The following is a 16,975-nucleotide window of genomic DNA, read 5'->3' as shown; positions in this document are numbered from 1 at the left end:
CCTTTCCTGCCCTGGTCCATCTTTCTGGTCACAGGATGCGTTTGCTTGGCCTGAAGTTGTCATCTGACATTTTGGCCCTGGCCTGGCCCCAGCCACTTACCCCTGAAATGAATGAAGTATTCAGGGGGTTAATAAATGTGCAGAAAGTCTGGCAGTGAGGTCATGGTGCTATCTCCTCATATCAACGAGCCTGGAGGCATCTTGAAGTCACTTTCTTCAGGCCTACGAATAGACTTAGAAGCAGGAATTAAGGATTTCATTCATTCAACTCTTCTACTTATTCACTTGATTCATTCTGTCTCCTACTAAATAAATAGGAAAAGTACCATTTTGCTCAGGCAGGGCCCTCTTGAGTCCTTCTGTGGCTCCAAGTTGTTTCAGCCAGGCAGTCTGAGAGAGACTATACTGCTTAAGTAAATGGAGATCAAATATGTGAGTATTCAGAATGTATCCAGTAAGGATGGGCTACACATGCTGCAGTAACAACCCCCAAACCCCAGTCAAAATCCAGGTGGATCTGGGTGATCCCCAAGGGCAGTTGTTTTCCATCCATTTGCTCAGGTGTCCAGAATCCTGGATCGTCCAACTCGATAACCACCAACACTTCTGTGCTCACCAGGGCAGCAGAAAATTGGGCATTTCAGAAATGTGCACTTGCCCTCAACTGCTTCCATCCAGAAGGAATACATGTCACAAGGTAACGCCTGCCTCCATAAGGCCTCTCTTATTGAAACAGTGAAAAACAATAAAATCTACCAAAAGGTACCAGTTATTAGCTATACAGAGGCCTAATAGTCACAGGCAATTAGATTGAACAATAAGAAGTGTCTTGGTCTCTGAGTATCTTGGTGCCTTCACAAGAAGATGGCTCTCCTCTATTCTCCTGGTTCAAAAGCTCTATAATCCATCCACTCATTCCCAATCTACCCCTTGAGCACCCTCACTGCCCGTTGCTGAAGCACAGTTCTACAGCTGATCTCTAATGTTAAGGAAGTGCAGGGCTGTAGCATATGTGAGGACATGACCAGCTGTTTCCATCTGTGTATCCAGTGCCTGGATAAGTCTTTGGCATATAAATTAATATTTTATCTCTTCTGATAGGTACCTGGTATCTTTGCTCTACTACATAAAACACAAGTAACCCAAAAAGATCCAGTACACGATTAAACTTGAATTAAGGACACCTGGAAGGTAATAGTGATTGAGAATGCTCTGAATGTAAGCAACTCAAATGCCAGTGATTGATTGATTGATTTGTTTGTTTTTTAAAGTTAAGTATTTTTAAAATTAATTAATTTATATATTTTTTGGCTGCGTTGGGTCTTGGCTGCTGCACGGGGGCTTTCTCTAGTTGCGGCGAGCGGGGGCTACTCTTTGTTGTGGTGCGTGGGCTTCTCATTGCGGTGGCTTCTCTTGTTGCGGAGCACGGGCTCTAGGCATCTGGACTTCTGTAGTTGCGGTGCGTGGGCTCAGTAGTTGTGGCTCGCGGGCTCAGTTGTTCCACAGCACGTGGGATCTTCCCGGACCAGGGATTGAACCCGTGTCCCCTGCATCGTCAGGTGGATTCTTAACCACTGCGCCACCAGGGAAATCCCAATACCCGTGTTTTATGTCAGTGGAATTCAGAACAAAGATAGAATCCTAGAAAAGTAAACATCAGAGGGCTTCCCATAGGCTGCTCAGTATGGGATGTGGGCTGATCTGGTGACAGGAGGGTTGAGAACCAGGACGCAACTTGAGAATATACTATAAAACAGGGACTTCCTCGTGTGGTTGTCCCCTCTCCAGGTATGGCAGGCTCCCAGCTTGCTCCCATGATGTCACCTGGCATTGCGAGTGTCATAACATCTCTTGAGAATAAGGGTCACACAGCTCTGGCTTCATTTGGCACCTAGGCTGCCAAACTAGGGACACGGCTACTATGGTTGGGGTGGGGCTGACATTGTTTAAGATCTATGTTGACCTTTGCCCATGAATGATGGTGTAGGAGAGACCTCTGTGCTCAAGAATGGGTAAGGACCTGCATTTTCTGAAATACTTGCCTCGATCCTCTGCTTTAATCGGGCTGTGTCTGCAGAACCCAAATGACCCACCTTACTTATTCTCTGCGCTGGAAAGCAAACCAGACCCCCGTGGCCCATGGTCCAGGTTGATCTGAAGCTTCCTCCTAGGCTTTGGGGTCTCAGCGTTCCCGGCCTTCAACAACACAGGAGATTTTTTTTTTCTTCCTATGGAGTCACATAGTTCTGCCACTCTTTCCTTCCCTCTTGTCAAGAAATAGGCTTGGCTTACATATTGGGATGAGTAGTGATCACCCATAGAGCATTGTCCAGACCACCATGACCTGGCAAGGATCCCAGTGGCCATACTGTACGATGTGGCTCCTCCCCAGCCCCCAGGGTGAGTTGATTGGATCAGAGGTGGGCATCTGAGACAAGTAGATGCATTTCTACATAGTTTTGAATTGATATCAAGCAAGAGTTTCTGATCTCTGGGACACACGAGAGACCTGGACGCGGAGGAAGCTGGTGTGTAAAGGAGGGAAAGAGGTGAGGATGGGCAGAGAGAGGCAGAAGCCAGGGAGGTGGCACAGCGGTGCCTGTGCACCCCCAGTCCTTCGTAAGTCAATTCAGAATCCTCTGTTCTTTAAAAACACCCTCTTTTTGGCTTAACTAGATCCAGTTGTTTTTCTTATTTGCAATAAAAGCAGTCTGTTCTAAGCTCCAGGCCTTTGTACTGGACAGTTGTTTGCTCATTATTGTGTAACTGTTTATGGTTCAGAAGCTTCCAGGAACTGGGGATTTTTTCAAGTAACAGGGGAAAGATATGAACAGGGAGGCTGAGTTGCATGCTGTTGAGATGTGTGGCTTTTGTTTTCAGATGTGCTCTCCCATATATGAAGTGTGGCTGCAAGAGTGTTGGGAAGACGGGTAGGGCTCGGGGATCCCATTCAGAAAGGGCCAGAGAGGGCAGTCCTCCTGGTGCCTGGGAGCAAAGGAGAGAGTGGTAGGTTTCCTGTCTGGGGGAGGGGTATTCGTTGCCCCCTCCCATGAGCCTATGGTTCATCCAGGCGTCATTCCAACTTCTTAAGCACAGATGTCATTTAAATCTTCCTTTGCAGCAGTGTGTCAATAAAATCAACTAAATATACAGAGGCCTTTGGCCTAAAAATTTACAGGCCAGAAGTATAAGCTCTGGGGTCAGATGGCCTTTTTCATGAGCTGTAGCACCGGGACTACCTGTGCAAGTTCCCTCCCTCTCTGTGTCTTAGTTTCCATGTCTGTGAAATGAGAAGGGTTTGAGTAGATTATCTCTGAGGCAGAGTGGAGAACATCCCCGGAACTGCCAGACAGGAAGAGGTTTGGGGATGAATTTGAGCACGGCTGGGCACCCTCCGTGTCTGACATTTCAGAAGGGATTAGGGTTGTGCAGATGGTATGTTCTCCCCTGAGCCAACCACAGTCACACTGTCATGGGTAGAGAGAGATCCTGGGCGGTCAAGGGTGAGGGGAGTCTACTGGGTGTAAGGCCATGCAATCTGGCCAGAGAGGAAGGTGCCTCCCTGCCAGGTCACCCCTCTGTAACTGTGCAGTTTCCTAGGCTCAGGGCTTGAAGCAAGAGGCAGACACTGAGACCTCCCAGCCCCGGGGCTCCAGATTGCATTGGCTGGAGGAGTCTGGGGTTTGGGGGGAGGTCTTGAACAGGGCTCTACATGGGGGAGGTATCAATAGAAAGGATTTGAAGCCGTGGGAGAGAATGAGCCCAAGCCTGGAGCGAGAATAAGGAGAGAGGGGAACTGGAGCTGAGGCTCCCGAGCTCCTCTGTGGAGCAGTCCAGGAGAGGAGGAGGAATAAGACTGATGCAGAGCAGCCAGAAGGATAAGAAAATTGCAAGCAGAAGAGGAAAAGGGAAGGAGGAGGCAGTGATCAGCCGGGTCAAATGCAGCCGATGGCTGGAGGAGGTGGAGGGCAGAGGAGGAGACGCTGGATTTTGCAACAGGAAGGTCTTGGAGATCTCATTTTAGCCCTTGCCCTGGGAAAGCAGGCTGGCCCCCTTTTCCTCTGATAGGTCTTCCTGGTGTGAAGCCAGTTTCAAACTTTATTCTGAGGGAGGCGTTCCATAGCAGCCCTGCCTGCTGGGCTCACCCATGGCTCTGTGGAGAAGCCCTGGCCGGCAGAGGGTCACCTTTTTCTTTTTTATAAATTTTATTTATTTATTTATTTATTATTTTTGGCTGCGTTGGGTGTTTGTTGCGGTGCACGGGCTTCTCGTTGCGGCGGCTTCTCTTGTTGCGGAGCATAGGCTCTAGGCGTGTGGGCTTCAGTAGTTGTGGCACGTGGGCTCAGTAGTTGTGGCTTGCGGGCTCTAGAGCGCAGGCTCAGTAGTTGTGGCGCACGGGCTTAGTTGCTCCGCGGCACATGGGATCTTCCTGGACCAAGGTTCGAACCCGTGTCCCCTGCACTGGCAGGCGGATTCTTAACCACTGCGCCACCAGGGAAGGCCTGAGGGTCACCTTTTTATTGGGACATTGGCAGCATACAGCTCTGGGCAGTGCCCCACCCTCCCCAGGGGCTCAGAACTCGCAGATCACGAGGCACTGTTCTCCGCAGGGCTTGTCGTTCCACTCGCCATTGGGATAGATCTCCACACAGTTCTCTTCGCCTCTGTCGTTGTTGGGTTCCCCGGGGGCCCAGTTAGAATACACCAGGGGCTCCCCTGTGGGGTAGGTGAAGCTGCCTTCCTTCTTGTTGTCGGTCATGCTCAGGAAAGCAGACTTGTTCTGGTCTGTGATCAGCTGTTTCAAGGCCTCGTTTTCGGCTGCAGAGCGTGGGGAGGCCATCTGTCCCCCGGCCTGTGTGCATACCTGCTGTGCATCCTGAAAAGTTTTTTCAAAACCTCCCGTCTTGAAGATCTTCTCCCCGACACCCCGGCCACTGGGAAAGAGATCCACTAGGGGAAGAGGAGAGTCAGGTTGGGGTGTGGCAGCACCTGGACCTTTGTGCTCCAACCAGAGCCCCCCAGCCTCCCATCCAGGGTACCAGGGCACCAGATAGGATGAAAGCGAGGCACTGGTTCCACAGCAGCCCTGGCTCCACGATGCGCCCTGTGAGTGGTGCTGTGGTCTCCAGTTACAGGTGAGGACCCTGAAACTCGGGGAGCTTACGTAAGAGGCCCAAAGTCACACAGCTGTCAAATGTAGAGTGAGGATCAAACCTTGTTGGATGTGACACTAAAGCTTAGACGTGCACTTTCTGTTCCTCCCCATGTCATATGCCAGAACTGGTTTTTCAATTACTGTGTAGATTGGAATGACTTTGACCAGGGAAATGACATGGTGCTGCCCAGGGCAGTTCCTAAGAGTGTGGAAAACACCATGCAGGGGGCTCGCTCTCACCCCTGCATGATGGCTGGGCATGTGGGGTTGTCAGAAGGGGGTCTGTACTGTGTGAAGGGGTGAGGGGAAAGGAGAGGAGAGGGTAAGGCATCTGAGAGCAGCGACATGCTAATCTCTGCACTGGGGGCAGCCCAGTGTTGGCCTCTTGATATGCTTATGGGTGATGCCCCAGCCAGTCAGCCTCCCTGGACCGCTGGACAGGGGATGAAGGCTTCTGAGAGGTGTGTGTGGGAATGGGGGGCAGGAGTGGGATCGGTGCTGGAGAGACCCCTGTTTGGGAGTCAGAAGGCCACGTGTTCAGCCCCAACCTGACAATGACGGTCCAGGTGGGCAAGGGAAAGTCACTTCCCTTTTCAGGGTTTCCCATTCCTTATTTCTAAAGTAGGTGTACACTACATAAAAGCATCACCTGTGTGACATGCTAAGTATCTCTTATTACTCCATCCTATCCCCATCCCTTTGACTTCTAGGCTCATGCATGGAAATCTTCAGGGCTCCTAAGAGGGCTCACTGGACTGGGTAGGAACCCAGACTACACCCTGACCCACTGCCCTTCTCCTCTGAGTAGTTTCAACAAGGACTCAGAGGCCAGATTCTCCACGGGGTCAGGATGGCACCTAGAGCAGCCCTGGACAAGGTCAGTGCAAGTTCATGTGCCATAATTGGGTTTATGTCCCATGCATCTGGGTGGGTATGCATGTGCATGCGAGAATATGTCCATATATCCATCTGAAGGTACACAGGTGGAATTAAGGTCCATCTGGATGGGTGTGCATATTTGTGTGTGCATACGTGTGCATGTGTGCACATGTATGTAGATGGTGTGGAGTGAGCGATGGTGTTTAAGTACCCACACATGTGGCTGGTGCCTATGCCCATGTTCTCCTTTGTTTACATCAGTGTGCTTATGAGCAAGTGGACGGGTATGCAAATATGTTTGTAGAGGGAGGACAACATCAGACGCTGGAAACTCTCATCCTTACTACTTAGGTACTTAGTTGGCTTGAGTCCTTGGGAACCAATCCTATATCCCACCCCTTTATGCTCTACTCCTTCAGAAAACTCTTCTTTTTTTGGATCATGAGGTTTGATGAATGATGTGGACTCAGAGCTGATGTCAGGGAAAGCAGAGAAGGGCGAGGGGCAGTTGGAGACTGAGGCAGAGAGTCCCAAAGGCACCGGGCACTCAGGTGCGCACTCCAGGAGGCCTCTGCCTCCTTAGGATTCCAGGCTTAGGGAAGAATCTCTGCTTTAAACACCCAAGGAGTTGCAGGGAGAGTCCAGCACTGGCCAGAGACTGCAGGCAGCCTGCCCCTGCCAGACCCAGGGGCATCTTTAGGGTGAGATACTCAGGGGCCACACAGCAAGGTTGGGCCCCACCAGACTTGAACCCCATGAGCAGCATCCCAGCCCCTGCTCACAGGACTATGTCTGGATTCTCTGGTGCCTGGGCTGTGCAGCTGCATCTCTGGGTACTTGCATACCTGGCTCCACAGAGGGAAGAGATGCATCGTGGGTTGGGTGTCCCCTTGTCTATCATAGGGACATGCCCAGAGTAGGCAGGGGTGAAGGTCTCCTGCATTGGCGACAAGGACTGCATTCTCCTCCTTTTCCCTTGCATCTACTTGCAGCTCCTGGAGTATGTGGCTGCACTGCTGTGTCCCAGCCCATCCTTAGCCCCACTCCCTGCCCCAGTTCCAGGCCCGGTCCTAAACATGGTCCCAGCCAAGTTCAATTTTAGACCCAAGCCCAGCCAACTCCAGGCCAAGACCCAGACCTAGTATGAGGCCCACGCTTGGTGTCTGGTTCAGGTTCAGGTCCAGGAACTCACCTTTCTTATACCGAGAGAAAGCATTCTGGAGGCGTTGTAGCTGTCCCTGTAAGGTCTCCACCCGCTGCCGGAGAGCGGTGACGTCTGCAGGGCAGAGAGGTCGAGTGAAGAAAGGTCCAGCACAGCCTGGGATCAGCTCAGAGCCCGGGGCCTCAAGGGAAGGGTACCCAGTTGCAGACACATATTGGGGGTGGGGGTAAAGAACTGGGACGGAGCCCTAGGAAGCCCACATCTGCTGACATAGGTGGGCCTGTGCTGCCCACAGGATTTCCTGTGTTTCTGCTATGAACACTGTTCCCTGAGCAGGTCCCTGCACCACACTGACACTGAACCAGGTGACACTGTAATTCCAAATTCTAGGAACCTGATAACACTTCCTTTTGGGGGGTGGGAGTAGAGGAATACATGTAGCTCAAGTACTTCCCATCCACTGGGTTATTTGAAGTTCAAAGCTATCTGATGAATTGGGAAGGGAGGTGTGCTCGTCCCAAAGATCAGATAGAAAAACTGCCCAGGTTGCCCTCCAGCGAGTCACAGAGGCTAAGACCAGCATCCGCTTTGACTTCCAGCCCCCCACCTGTAACTAAGGGGGACGCCTGAGAGGAGGGCCCGGGAGGGCCTCCTCCCACCCTCCGTCCCCACCCGCACCCTTGTGGGGCCCCCAGATCTTCCTTACCTTGGAGTCCACTCTCTCCCTTCGCTCCTCTGTCTCCAGGAGCACCTCTGTCCCCCTTCAGTCCTGGGGGGCCCCTGGCACCTGGAGGTCCCTGTGGACCCATGGCTCCAGAAGGCCCTGGGATCAGAGAAGAAGAGTTAGGTGAGTTCTGAACACATTTTCTAGCATTTTCACCTCCCCCAGTACATGGACTATCTTATCGCCCAGCAATACGCCCTCCCCATATACATATGTCCCTCTGTGCCCTGAACCCAGCCTTGCATCCTCTCTGTGTACTGACTGTCCCTGTCACCCAACAACCAACCTTCCCTGTACATAGACGGTCCCTGCTACTCGCCCTACCCTCTCCCTAGAGACAGACAGTTCCCAGAGCCCAACACTGGCTGTCGCCCTGGAGTGCTAGCTCTGACCTGGCGCGTGGTGATGGTGGGCACAGGGGAACAGGAGCCCAGCCCAGCTTCCATCACTCACCTGCTGCCCCAGCACTTCCAGGGGCTCCGCGTTCACCGGGGGCACCTCTCTCTCCTTTAAGACCTGCGGGGCCTCTTGTCCCTGGGGAGCCCTGCATGCCTGTGGCACCCACTCCTCCTGAGGAAGGAACAAATTGGGACGAACACGGCTGAGAGTGCGCTCAGCACTTCTCATTGCCTCGGAAGTGGAGCTTTTCACCCACAGCTCCAGGTGAGAGAATGAACTGGGAGATGGTGCTCCTTAATGCCTGGCCTCCTCTGGGGAGGGTATCGGGGAAATACGGCCAGTGTGGGAATCTGCGGAGAGAGACCCTGGCAACGCCTACCCGCTGCAGATGGTCCGGGCTTTTCCAGGCGCTGTGCGCATGCCTAAGGCCCCATCACAGACTGCCACGCCTCCTTCCCACACCCGTCACATACCAGCCACCTACCTCTGGGCCCAGTCTCGCCTTTGGGGCCTGGTGCACCTGCAGGTCCTATGTTCCCCTGCCTCCCTGAGGGACCGTCTCTTCCAGCTGGACCAGGGCTACCTGGAGGTCCTGGAGGCCCTGGGGAAAAGGACCAGCCCAGTTAGTGACACTGAATCTCCTTGGAAGTGGGAGTGCATAAAAGATGAGGGCAGTAATAGAAGTCTGAGGGGCAGCATCCTCCTAGAGGTGCTGCCCCACAGCAGCTCCAGTCTTCCCTGAAATAACCCAGCGCCACCTTGAAAACAACCTTCTGCCTCCTTCCTGGGGTAGAATCTGTGCATGCCCACCGGCATGTCCTAGCGACAGCACACCACCTGCAGACATCTGCATTCCATGCCCAGCTGCTCACCAGGTGGTCCAGTGTCTCCCTTTGGCCCGGGTTCTCCAGCAAAGCCATTGTCCCCTTTGGGCCCAACTGGGCCAGCTGGTCCAGGCATCCCTGCTTCTCCTACAGGTCCTGGTAAACCTATGGCAGCAGAAGAAACGGGCATAAACCTGGCCCCAGGCCCCGGAGGAGCCAGATGATATTCCTTCAGGTCTCTGTAAGGTGTAGACACTTCATCTCCACAAGACCCGGTCCAGTGGTGATCCAGGAAACGGGCGTCCACATCCCCATTTTACAGGTGAAGAAACAGGTGGAGGCAGATCAAACCAAGACCTGCCCTGACTTTCCATACAATGCACCTTCCCCTGCCCCAAGGCCACAGTATTTATAGCAGGCAAGTCTGTCAGCTTTTGCCCTTGATCATGGACTCCTTGCCCTCCCCCTTCCCAGAACCAAAGTTTATATCAGAAATCACACCAGATGCTAATCACCAGAGAAATATAAATCAAAACCGCAATGAGCTACCACCTCACACCTGTGAGAATGGCTATTATCAAAAAGTCAGCAAATAACAGGTGTTGGAGCGTGTGGAGAAAAGGGAACCTTTGTGTACTGTAGGTGGGAATGTAAACTGGCACAGCCACTATGGAGAACAGTATGTAAGTTCCTTAAAAAATTAACAGTGGAACTACCATGCAATCCAGCAATTCAACCTCTGAGTATTTAACCAAAGAAAATGAAAACACTTAATGCAAAAAGATTTATGTGCCTCCAAGTTCATTGCAGCATTGTTTATAGGAGCCAAGACCTGGAGGTGGCCTAGAGCCTAAGTATCCATGGCTAGATGAATGGATGGAGAAAATGCAAGGCGTATATACCATGGAACATTATTCAGCTGTAAAAAGGAATGAAATCTTGCCATTTGCAACAACCTGGGTGAACCTTGAGGGCATCATGCTAAGTGAGATATGTCAGACAGAGAAAGGTACCATACGATCTTACTTACACGTAGAATCTAAAATACAGATGAACAAAACAGCATGCTCGTAGATACAGAGGACGGATTGGTAGTTGCTAGAGGTGGGGTTGGGGAGTGAGCAGAACGGGTGAAAGTTGTCAAAAGGTACAGACTTCCAGTTATAAAATAAATGAGTCCTAGGAATGTAATGTACAGCAAGGTTACTAGAGTAAATAATACTGTGTCGCATGCTTGAAAGTTGTTAAGGGCGTAGATCATAAAAGTTCTCATCACGCACGCAAAAAATTGTAGCTCTGTGTGTTGATGGATTTTGATAAGCCTTATCACCAATTCACAATATATACAAATATAAAATCATTATGTTGTTCACCTGAAAGTAATATAATATTATAGATCAATTATACTGTAATAAAAAGAAGAGAAAAAGCTATGTAACGTGCTCTTAACACTACAGAAATTAGACCAAATTATTACACATCATTAAGTGATGAAAGTATGCTATAAACACTCTATTTAAAACGATTCTGTTTCCTAAATGTGTCCATGAATGTGTAGGGCGTGTGCACATGTAAAACACATTGGATAAACCCCAAGAACAGCACCTACAAAAGTGTCAACAGTTGCTGTTTCTAAGTGGTACAATTAAGGTATTTTTAATTTTCTTCCTTTTATCTTTAGTCACCACTTATTATTATTTTTTTTTTTTAACACATATCATTTTTTATTGGAAAAATGACCAAACATTTTAAACTTGTTACCTCAAGAAAGACTGCCTAAGTCTGAAATTATATGAGATCTACCTCGATTTAAGAATTTTACACTCTGTGTAAAATTGTGAGTTTGGTTATTCTTTCATTGAGATGAAATTCACATAATATAAAATTAACCTTTTTTTTTTGGCTGCGCGTGCAGCTTGCCGGATCTCAGTTCCCTGACCAGGGATCGAACCTGGGGCCCGGCAGTGAGAGGGCTGAGTCCCAACCGCTGGACCGCCAGGGAATTCCCTAAAATTAACCTTTTTAAATTTTACAAGTCATTGGCGTTTAGCACATTCACAGCTTTGTGCAACTACCACCTCTATTTAGTTCAAAAATATTTCATCAACCCCAAAGAAAACCTCATATCCGTTATCACTCTGTCCCTGCTTCTTCCCAGGCCCGGCTACCGCTATTCTGCTTCTGTCTCTGTTACTTATTCTGGATATTTTATGTAAATGCATACAATATATGAGCTTTTGTGTCTGGCCTTCTTAACTCGGAGTGACGTTCTCGAGGCTTATCCAATTTGTAGCACGTCTCAGCACTTCATTCCTTTGTGTGGCTGAGCAATGTTCTAGAGTATGAACACAACACGTTTTGTTTATCCATTCACCACGGATAAACGTTGATGGACACATGGGTTGTTTCCATCCTTTGGCTGTTGTGAATAAAGCATTCATGTGCAAAAAAACAAGAGAAGAAATGACACCTGTCAGGTGCTGCTAACTTATTCATTCACTTATTTGTTCATTTCCTCATTGTTTCATTTATTTGTTCGCTGGGAAACGAACTATGGAACATAACTTTCTGCTTAGCACTGAGCAGGATGTAAATGTGAGCACCAGGTCCTGGTCTGCAAGGGATTTGTCACTGAATTTTAAACTGTGAGGCATGGGTAACGAGGGAGGAAGACAGTTTATGAGATGTCCCTCATCCCATCCCAGCACCTCCAACCCCAGCACACACACATAGTCGGAGGAAACAGGACTTCAAGGAGAAGAGAGGTGACATTTCAGATTTGGAAACCGTGCTCCAGGGTAAGAAAGGCCAGGGCCTGCCTGGGCCAAGCATGTGCTGGTGGTGGGAGACTGTGCATTTGATGGGTGGCTGAGAGCTTCTGTGCTGGGCATTGTGCTCTGCTTTTCGTTACAATCCTCACTAGGCGTGAAATGGAAGCGTAGAGGATGGGCCCTGCATCCCAATCCCACAGTGTGCCGTGCTCAGGCAGAGACATCCTGGCCCCAGGCCAAGCCTCTCTTGGGCTCCCCACTGGCCGGGGTGGCAGCAGGTACATGGGAAAAAAGCCACTCCTTAGAGGGGAGCATTAGAGGTTGCCCATCCTTGTGCACAAACTGTGGAGGCCATGAGAGCACCCTTTTTCAGCAGCAAGCACCGTGCCTCCCAAAGCACTCATTTTGCATCCTAGCATCCCCCGAAGTCCTAGCCCTGTACCTTACTGCCACCCGAAGTGAAGTTTTATGCACCACCGATTTGGCCAGTCGTAACTGTATTAAAATTCCTCCTGTCTTGGCAATTTACATTCATTTATTCCACAAGTATTCACTGAGCTTCTACTAGGTACAAAGCACTGTCCTAAATGCTGGGATTTTATTAGTGAAGAAAACAGACAAAAACCAAATCCCTTCCTCATGGAACTTAAACTCAACTGCATAGAAATAGATAATCAAAATTAAAATGTACAACATATGACAATTTATAAGATCGGAATAAGTGCCACAGAGGAAAAATAAAGCATAGAGTATTGGTGGGGCCGTGCCGTGTTCTCTCTCCAATAGGAGGGCCAGAGAAGGACTCTGTCTGTGACTAAGGCCATGAAGGAGGTGAGGAGTGAGCCATGGGGATGTGTATGGAAAGAGCAAGGCCCTGAGGAGGCAGGGGGCCAAGCGTGCTTAGGGACCAGTGACAAGCCAGTGTGGTCAGAGCCCAGGGAGAGTGGGAGGAGTGGAAGGAAATGAGATCAGAGAGATCAGCAGGGGTGGAGGGTGGTCTTGGGGACTGCTGTGGGGTGTGAGGTTTTACTCCAAGGGAGATGTGCGCCCCTGGGAGGACTCTCTCACTGAATCCTTTCGGGCGGGGGTCTTGGAGGTGCTGAGGAATGAGGGAATTGTCCTTGGAAATTCAGCCCCCCAAGCAGGGTCCGGGTCTTATTGGCCCTGCATGAAATGGCTGGAGCATCACCAAGTGACCCAGCTCCACCCCTCTACCTCTGCCCAAGGGTCTCTCCTCTCAGGCCCATCTTGTCCTTTACAGCAGGTTCTTGGGACCACGTGCATCAGAATCTTGTCACCAGTGCAGACTCTGGCCCCACCCAGACCTACTGGGTCAGGATTCTGAGGATGCTCTGATCTCCAGGAAATCCTCAGACCCATAACAGTTGAATAACTAAAGTGCCTGGGACTGAGGAGCCAGAGAGGAGCCTGGTCCTTGGTCCAGCTGTTCTCTCTCCAAGCACCGACCCAAGGCCAGGCTTGGAACGCACGAGAAGGGGAGGGCTCAGCCACATCCATGCTGCTCAGAGAGCCACTGTAGGAAAGGCTCCCTACCCCACACCCTGCCCCGGGATTCAATTCAGGGCCCCACTGGGAGCTAGAGAGAGCTGGCACCTTGAATACCACCCTTCTCCTGAGTTCACTTCCAGGCAACCTTCTCCAAGCCCCAGCCCAGTTATGTTGGGAACTACTTTCTGTCTGTTAAGGACAGACCGATAATTGTCCCTTATCCTACAAAGCCTGGGGATGTTACCTATTCTCTCCAGCTTAAATGCTGCTGCTCGTTTTCTTCCTCCCCAACCAAAATGCAAACTCCAGAAAGATAAAGACCTCAATTGATCCCTGCATAGCCCTGGCCTAGTGCCATGGTGGTCCCCTTGTTCTTGTTGCTGGTTCATTGAATTCTCACTTCTTGCCAGTAAGACCCAGATCCTCCCCTGTGGGGCAGTATTTCTCGGACAATTCCCTTAATAATCAGTACCTTTGGAAACCTCAGGAGAATTCACCTGATTGGTCCAGCAAGAAGATGCAACTTTATCCTGAAGACTCAACAGGAGAATGAAGCCTTGGCTCAATGATTTGTCACTGTATAGTAGATATTATTCCCATCTACAGATGAGCAAACTGAGACTCAGAGACACTGAGTGGCTTGTCTCTGGGGGTCCCTGCTGTGGAGCTGGAGCTAGCAGTCGAGCACAGATGTGTCTGATGCAGAAGCCCAGGTCCTTTTCATCTTCCAGGTTGGGTTTCACATAGCACCTTTGTGTCACAATTTTCCTACCTATCAAATGAGATTAATACATCCCTTGTAAGACTTTTGGTGTAAGACCACTCAAGTGAACACCCAAGCACGGGGCTGAACAAAGAAATGTCAGCTGCCTTTCCTTCTCTCCTCTCTCCATAATGTATTTAGGGAAAATCCTTTTGACCAGGCCTGAGTATGGGGCCACAGAGCCTCATCCTTTCCCACCCCTCATGGAGTAGAGTTTAATTGCATATTAAAAATATTTAACATCCTGCAGAGGCACCATGTAAGCAGAATGAACAACAATTAAGTTCTGGAGTACGGTTCTAGAGGACGCCAAATACCAGTCATTTACTCACTGTTTGCTCCTTCTTGGGTGGGTGGAGTCAAGATCCTAGGGGAGGAATCAGGGCAGCTGCTGATGGAGCTGGGGGCTCGGGGCAGCCCGTCTTTGCCAACCAGTAAGGCTGTGTTTTAAGTGGGCTGGATATCTGGGGGAAACCCACCCATGCGGGATGAAGAAGACCATCTCCAAGGTTTACACAGAAGAAAATCCAGAGTTTCTGGGTTGGTTACAATTCCAATGCCCACCCCTTCCCACCAGGACAAGCCCATGGTCCCAGCTCTACCTGGATCCCCCTTCTCGCCCTGGGGGCCTTCTCTCCCATCTCGTCCGTCATGACCAGGCAGGCCCTGCTCCGGGGGGTTACACATGACCAGGGTGCAGGCGTTGGCCAGTGTTTTCTGGGAATAGATCTTCATTTCTGCCCCCAGAGACCTTGGGGGCTGTGAGAGCAGAATCAGCGCGGAGAGAGGGAGGAGAAGCATGTCCTAGGCAGAGGAACAGGAAGAAAGGGGACATGCTTTTGGTGCGAGGATGTAGATTTCAGGGCTTGGCCTAGCTCCTGGAGGCGAGGAGAAGCACATCCTCAACCTCCTCTCCTCTGCTCTGGGGCCAAGAGCAGCGGGGCTCTGAAAGCAGTTTAGGGACAAGGTGGGCATAAGGTCTGGCCTGAGAGGACATGAGTTGACCAGCTGGACTTCTGACGGGGGTGACCAGCAGCACGAACCTATTCTTAGATGCTCTGTGTCATCCCTTCTTGTGCCTCCCCTTGGGCACTGCCATGGGCACTGTGGCAAGGATGTAGAATTCCTCACTGAGGCCATCTGTCACATCAGGAGGGACTCACTGAGAGCTCTCGGGCGGGACCCTTCCCATCTCTGGACCTCCTTCTCCCTTTCTGTACCAGTAAGTTGGTTGACTTAATTCCGACAAGGCAAACTCGTTTCCTCTCACTTGCTGCCTTGGATGGACTAGTCCTGGTGGTCTCAAGGGCTGCCTGAGAAAAAGCCAGAGTCCCGAGCACTGGATGGGTGAATGACTGCATGTTTGCCAGGTGATCTGCCATTCCCGGGCTCCATGAGGAAAGTCCATGGGACACCTAGAGTCCTGTCCAGGCCTCCTGAGAGGACTTGGAACAGGGGCCTCATGGAGGAAGGGGACGTGTGAGACGGGCACAATCAGGGGAAGGCTAGTCTCGGGGAGGAAAGAGCAGATGTCCAAGAGCACATCCGGTTACCATCGGAAAGGGACTCAGGAATTAAGTGAGGTCAGGGTGGGTGCAGGACCTGGGCCCAACATTGGGCTTCTTTCCTCTCTCAGAGAGAAACTGTAAAGTTACGAGCATGGAAAGGGCTCATGGGAGTTGCAGAGGCTGGGAACAAAGCCTGAGGACCTGTGCAAAGGACAGGGGGTCACGAGGCAGGCTGAGGTAGTGGGAGGGGAGAGGCTTCCTGGCCAGAGAAGTGCCTCCTTCCAAGAGGAAGATGAACTGCATTTTCCACAGGGGCTTCCAGACAATGGCATCTGAGGTCTGGTTGGATGTCACATCCAACTCACCCAACCTCTCCCAGCCCAGGAAACACATCTCCTACCGAGCAAAGGGAACAGAATGAAGAGTGCTCCTTAGTACTCCATTGTGCCCTCACCTGCAACAGCTACCCTCCGAGACGGGAGCAGCTGCACAGACCTGCCTTCCTCAACACCCCTAGGGTAAACCACCCAGACAGGCAGGAAGATATTCACCAGATATTGGGAAAACAGAATGAGAGGCAAGGACAGAGACACTCACAGTTGCTTCCTCTAGGGCTCCAGAATCTCCAGGCAAATAGAGTTTCCTGGGCAGGCACGGGCTATTTATACACGCCCTGTAACGTAAGCCTCCCAGCCCCGGTTTCCCGAGAACTCGCATCAAGAAGTAAGGCAATTTACTTCCTTGTTGACACACTCAATTTCACCCCGCCTGGGTTCTGGACACCTGTCACTGATGTTCGTAAAACTACACACACATCACCTTAGAGTTCATAGAGCACCCTCAGCCCACAATTTCATCTGCACCTCACTGCAGCCCTGTGAGTTAAGTGGCAGCATCAAGTGTCTGTATTTCACAGATGTCCGGGAATCCCAGGTCCAGAGAAGACCAGCAAGTTGTGCAATGACCTCCACCTCTTGCAAAAGCAGCCTGTGTCTGCAGAGTCCAAGAGCCAGCACCTGCTGTGCCCACTTCTCTTTCTCCTTCATGTCCACATTACGGCTCAGATACTAGGGAAGAGGTGGGAGCTCCTTGGCATACCTGAGCAGGGGTGGAGCAGGTGGAAGGGCTGCCAAGGCAGCAGCCTGTGGGAGCCAGTGGCTGGGAGAGCTGCCACCCGGCAAGGGTCACTCTTTTGCTTCCTGCTCTAGATGTAGGACAGCCTCCCACTTGCCTTTTATGTATGGGATGGCCTCCCCTTAACTTGGTTGCCCGAATCTCTCC

At 50.9% G+C, this 16,975-nt stretch overlaps 1 protein-coding gene across 1 annotated transcript; it reads right to left on the bottom strand.

Annotated features, from left to right (window-relative positions):
- Nucleotides 1-4,573: 4,573 nt before the first annotated feature.
- SFTPD (surfactant protein D) lies at nt 4,574-14,987 on the bottom strand. Its single transcript, XM_024740260.1, has 7 exons — nt 14,789-14,987; nt 9,192-9,308; nt 8,804-8,920; nt 8,374-8,490; nt 7,903-8,019; nt 7,227-7,310; nt 4,574-4,950 (listed from the first exon to the last, which is right to left on the bottom strand). Exons 1-7 carry the CDS (start codon nt 14,985-14,987, stop codon nt 4,574-4,576), a joined length of 1,128 nt encoding a protein of 375 aa, XP_024596028.1.
- Between the last annotated feature and the right edge of the window lie 1,988 nt (nt 14,988-16,975).

This window comes from Neophocaena asiaeorientalis, unplaced genomic scaffold (assembly GCF_003031525.2).
Source record: "Neophocaena asiaeorientalis asiaeorientalis breed wild unplaced genomic scaffold, Neophocaena_asiaeorientalis_V1.1 scaffold517, whole genome shotgun sequence".
NCBI lineage: Eukaryota > Metazoa > Chordata > Mammalia > Artiodactyla > Phocoenidae > Neophocaena > Neophocaena asiaeorientalis.
This window is presented reverse-complemented; position numbering and strand designations above follow the sequence as displayed.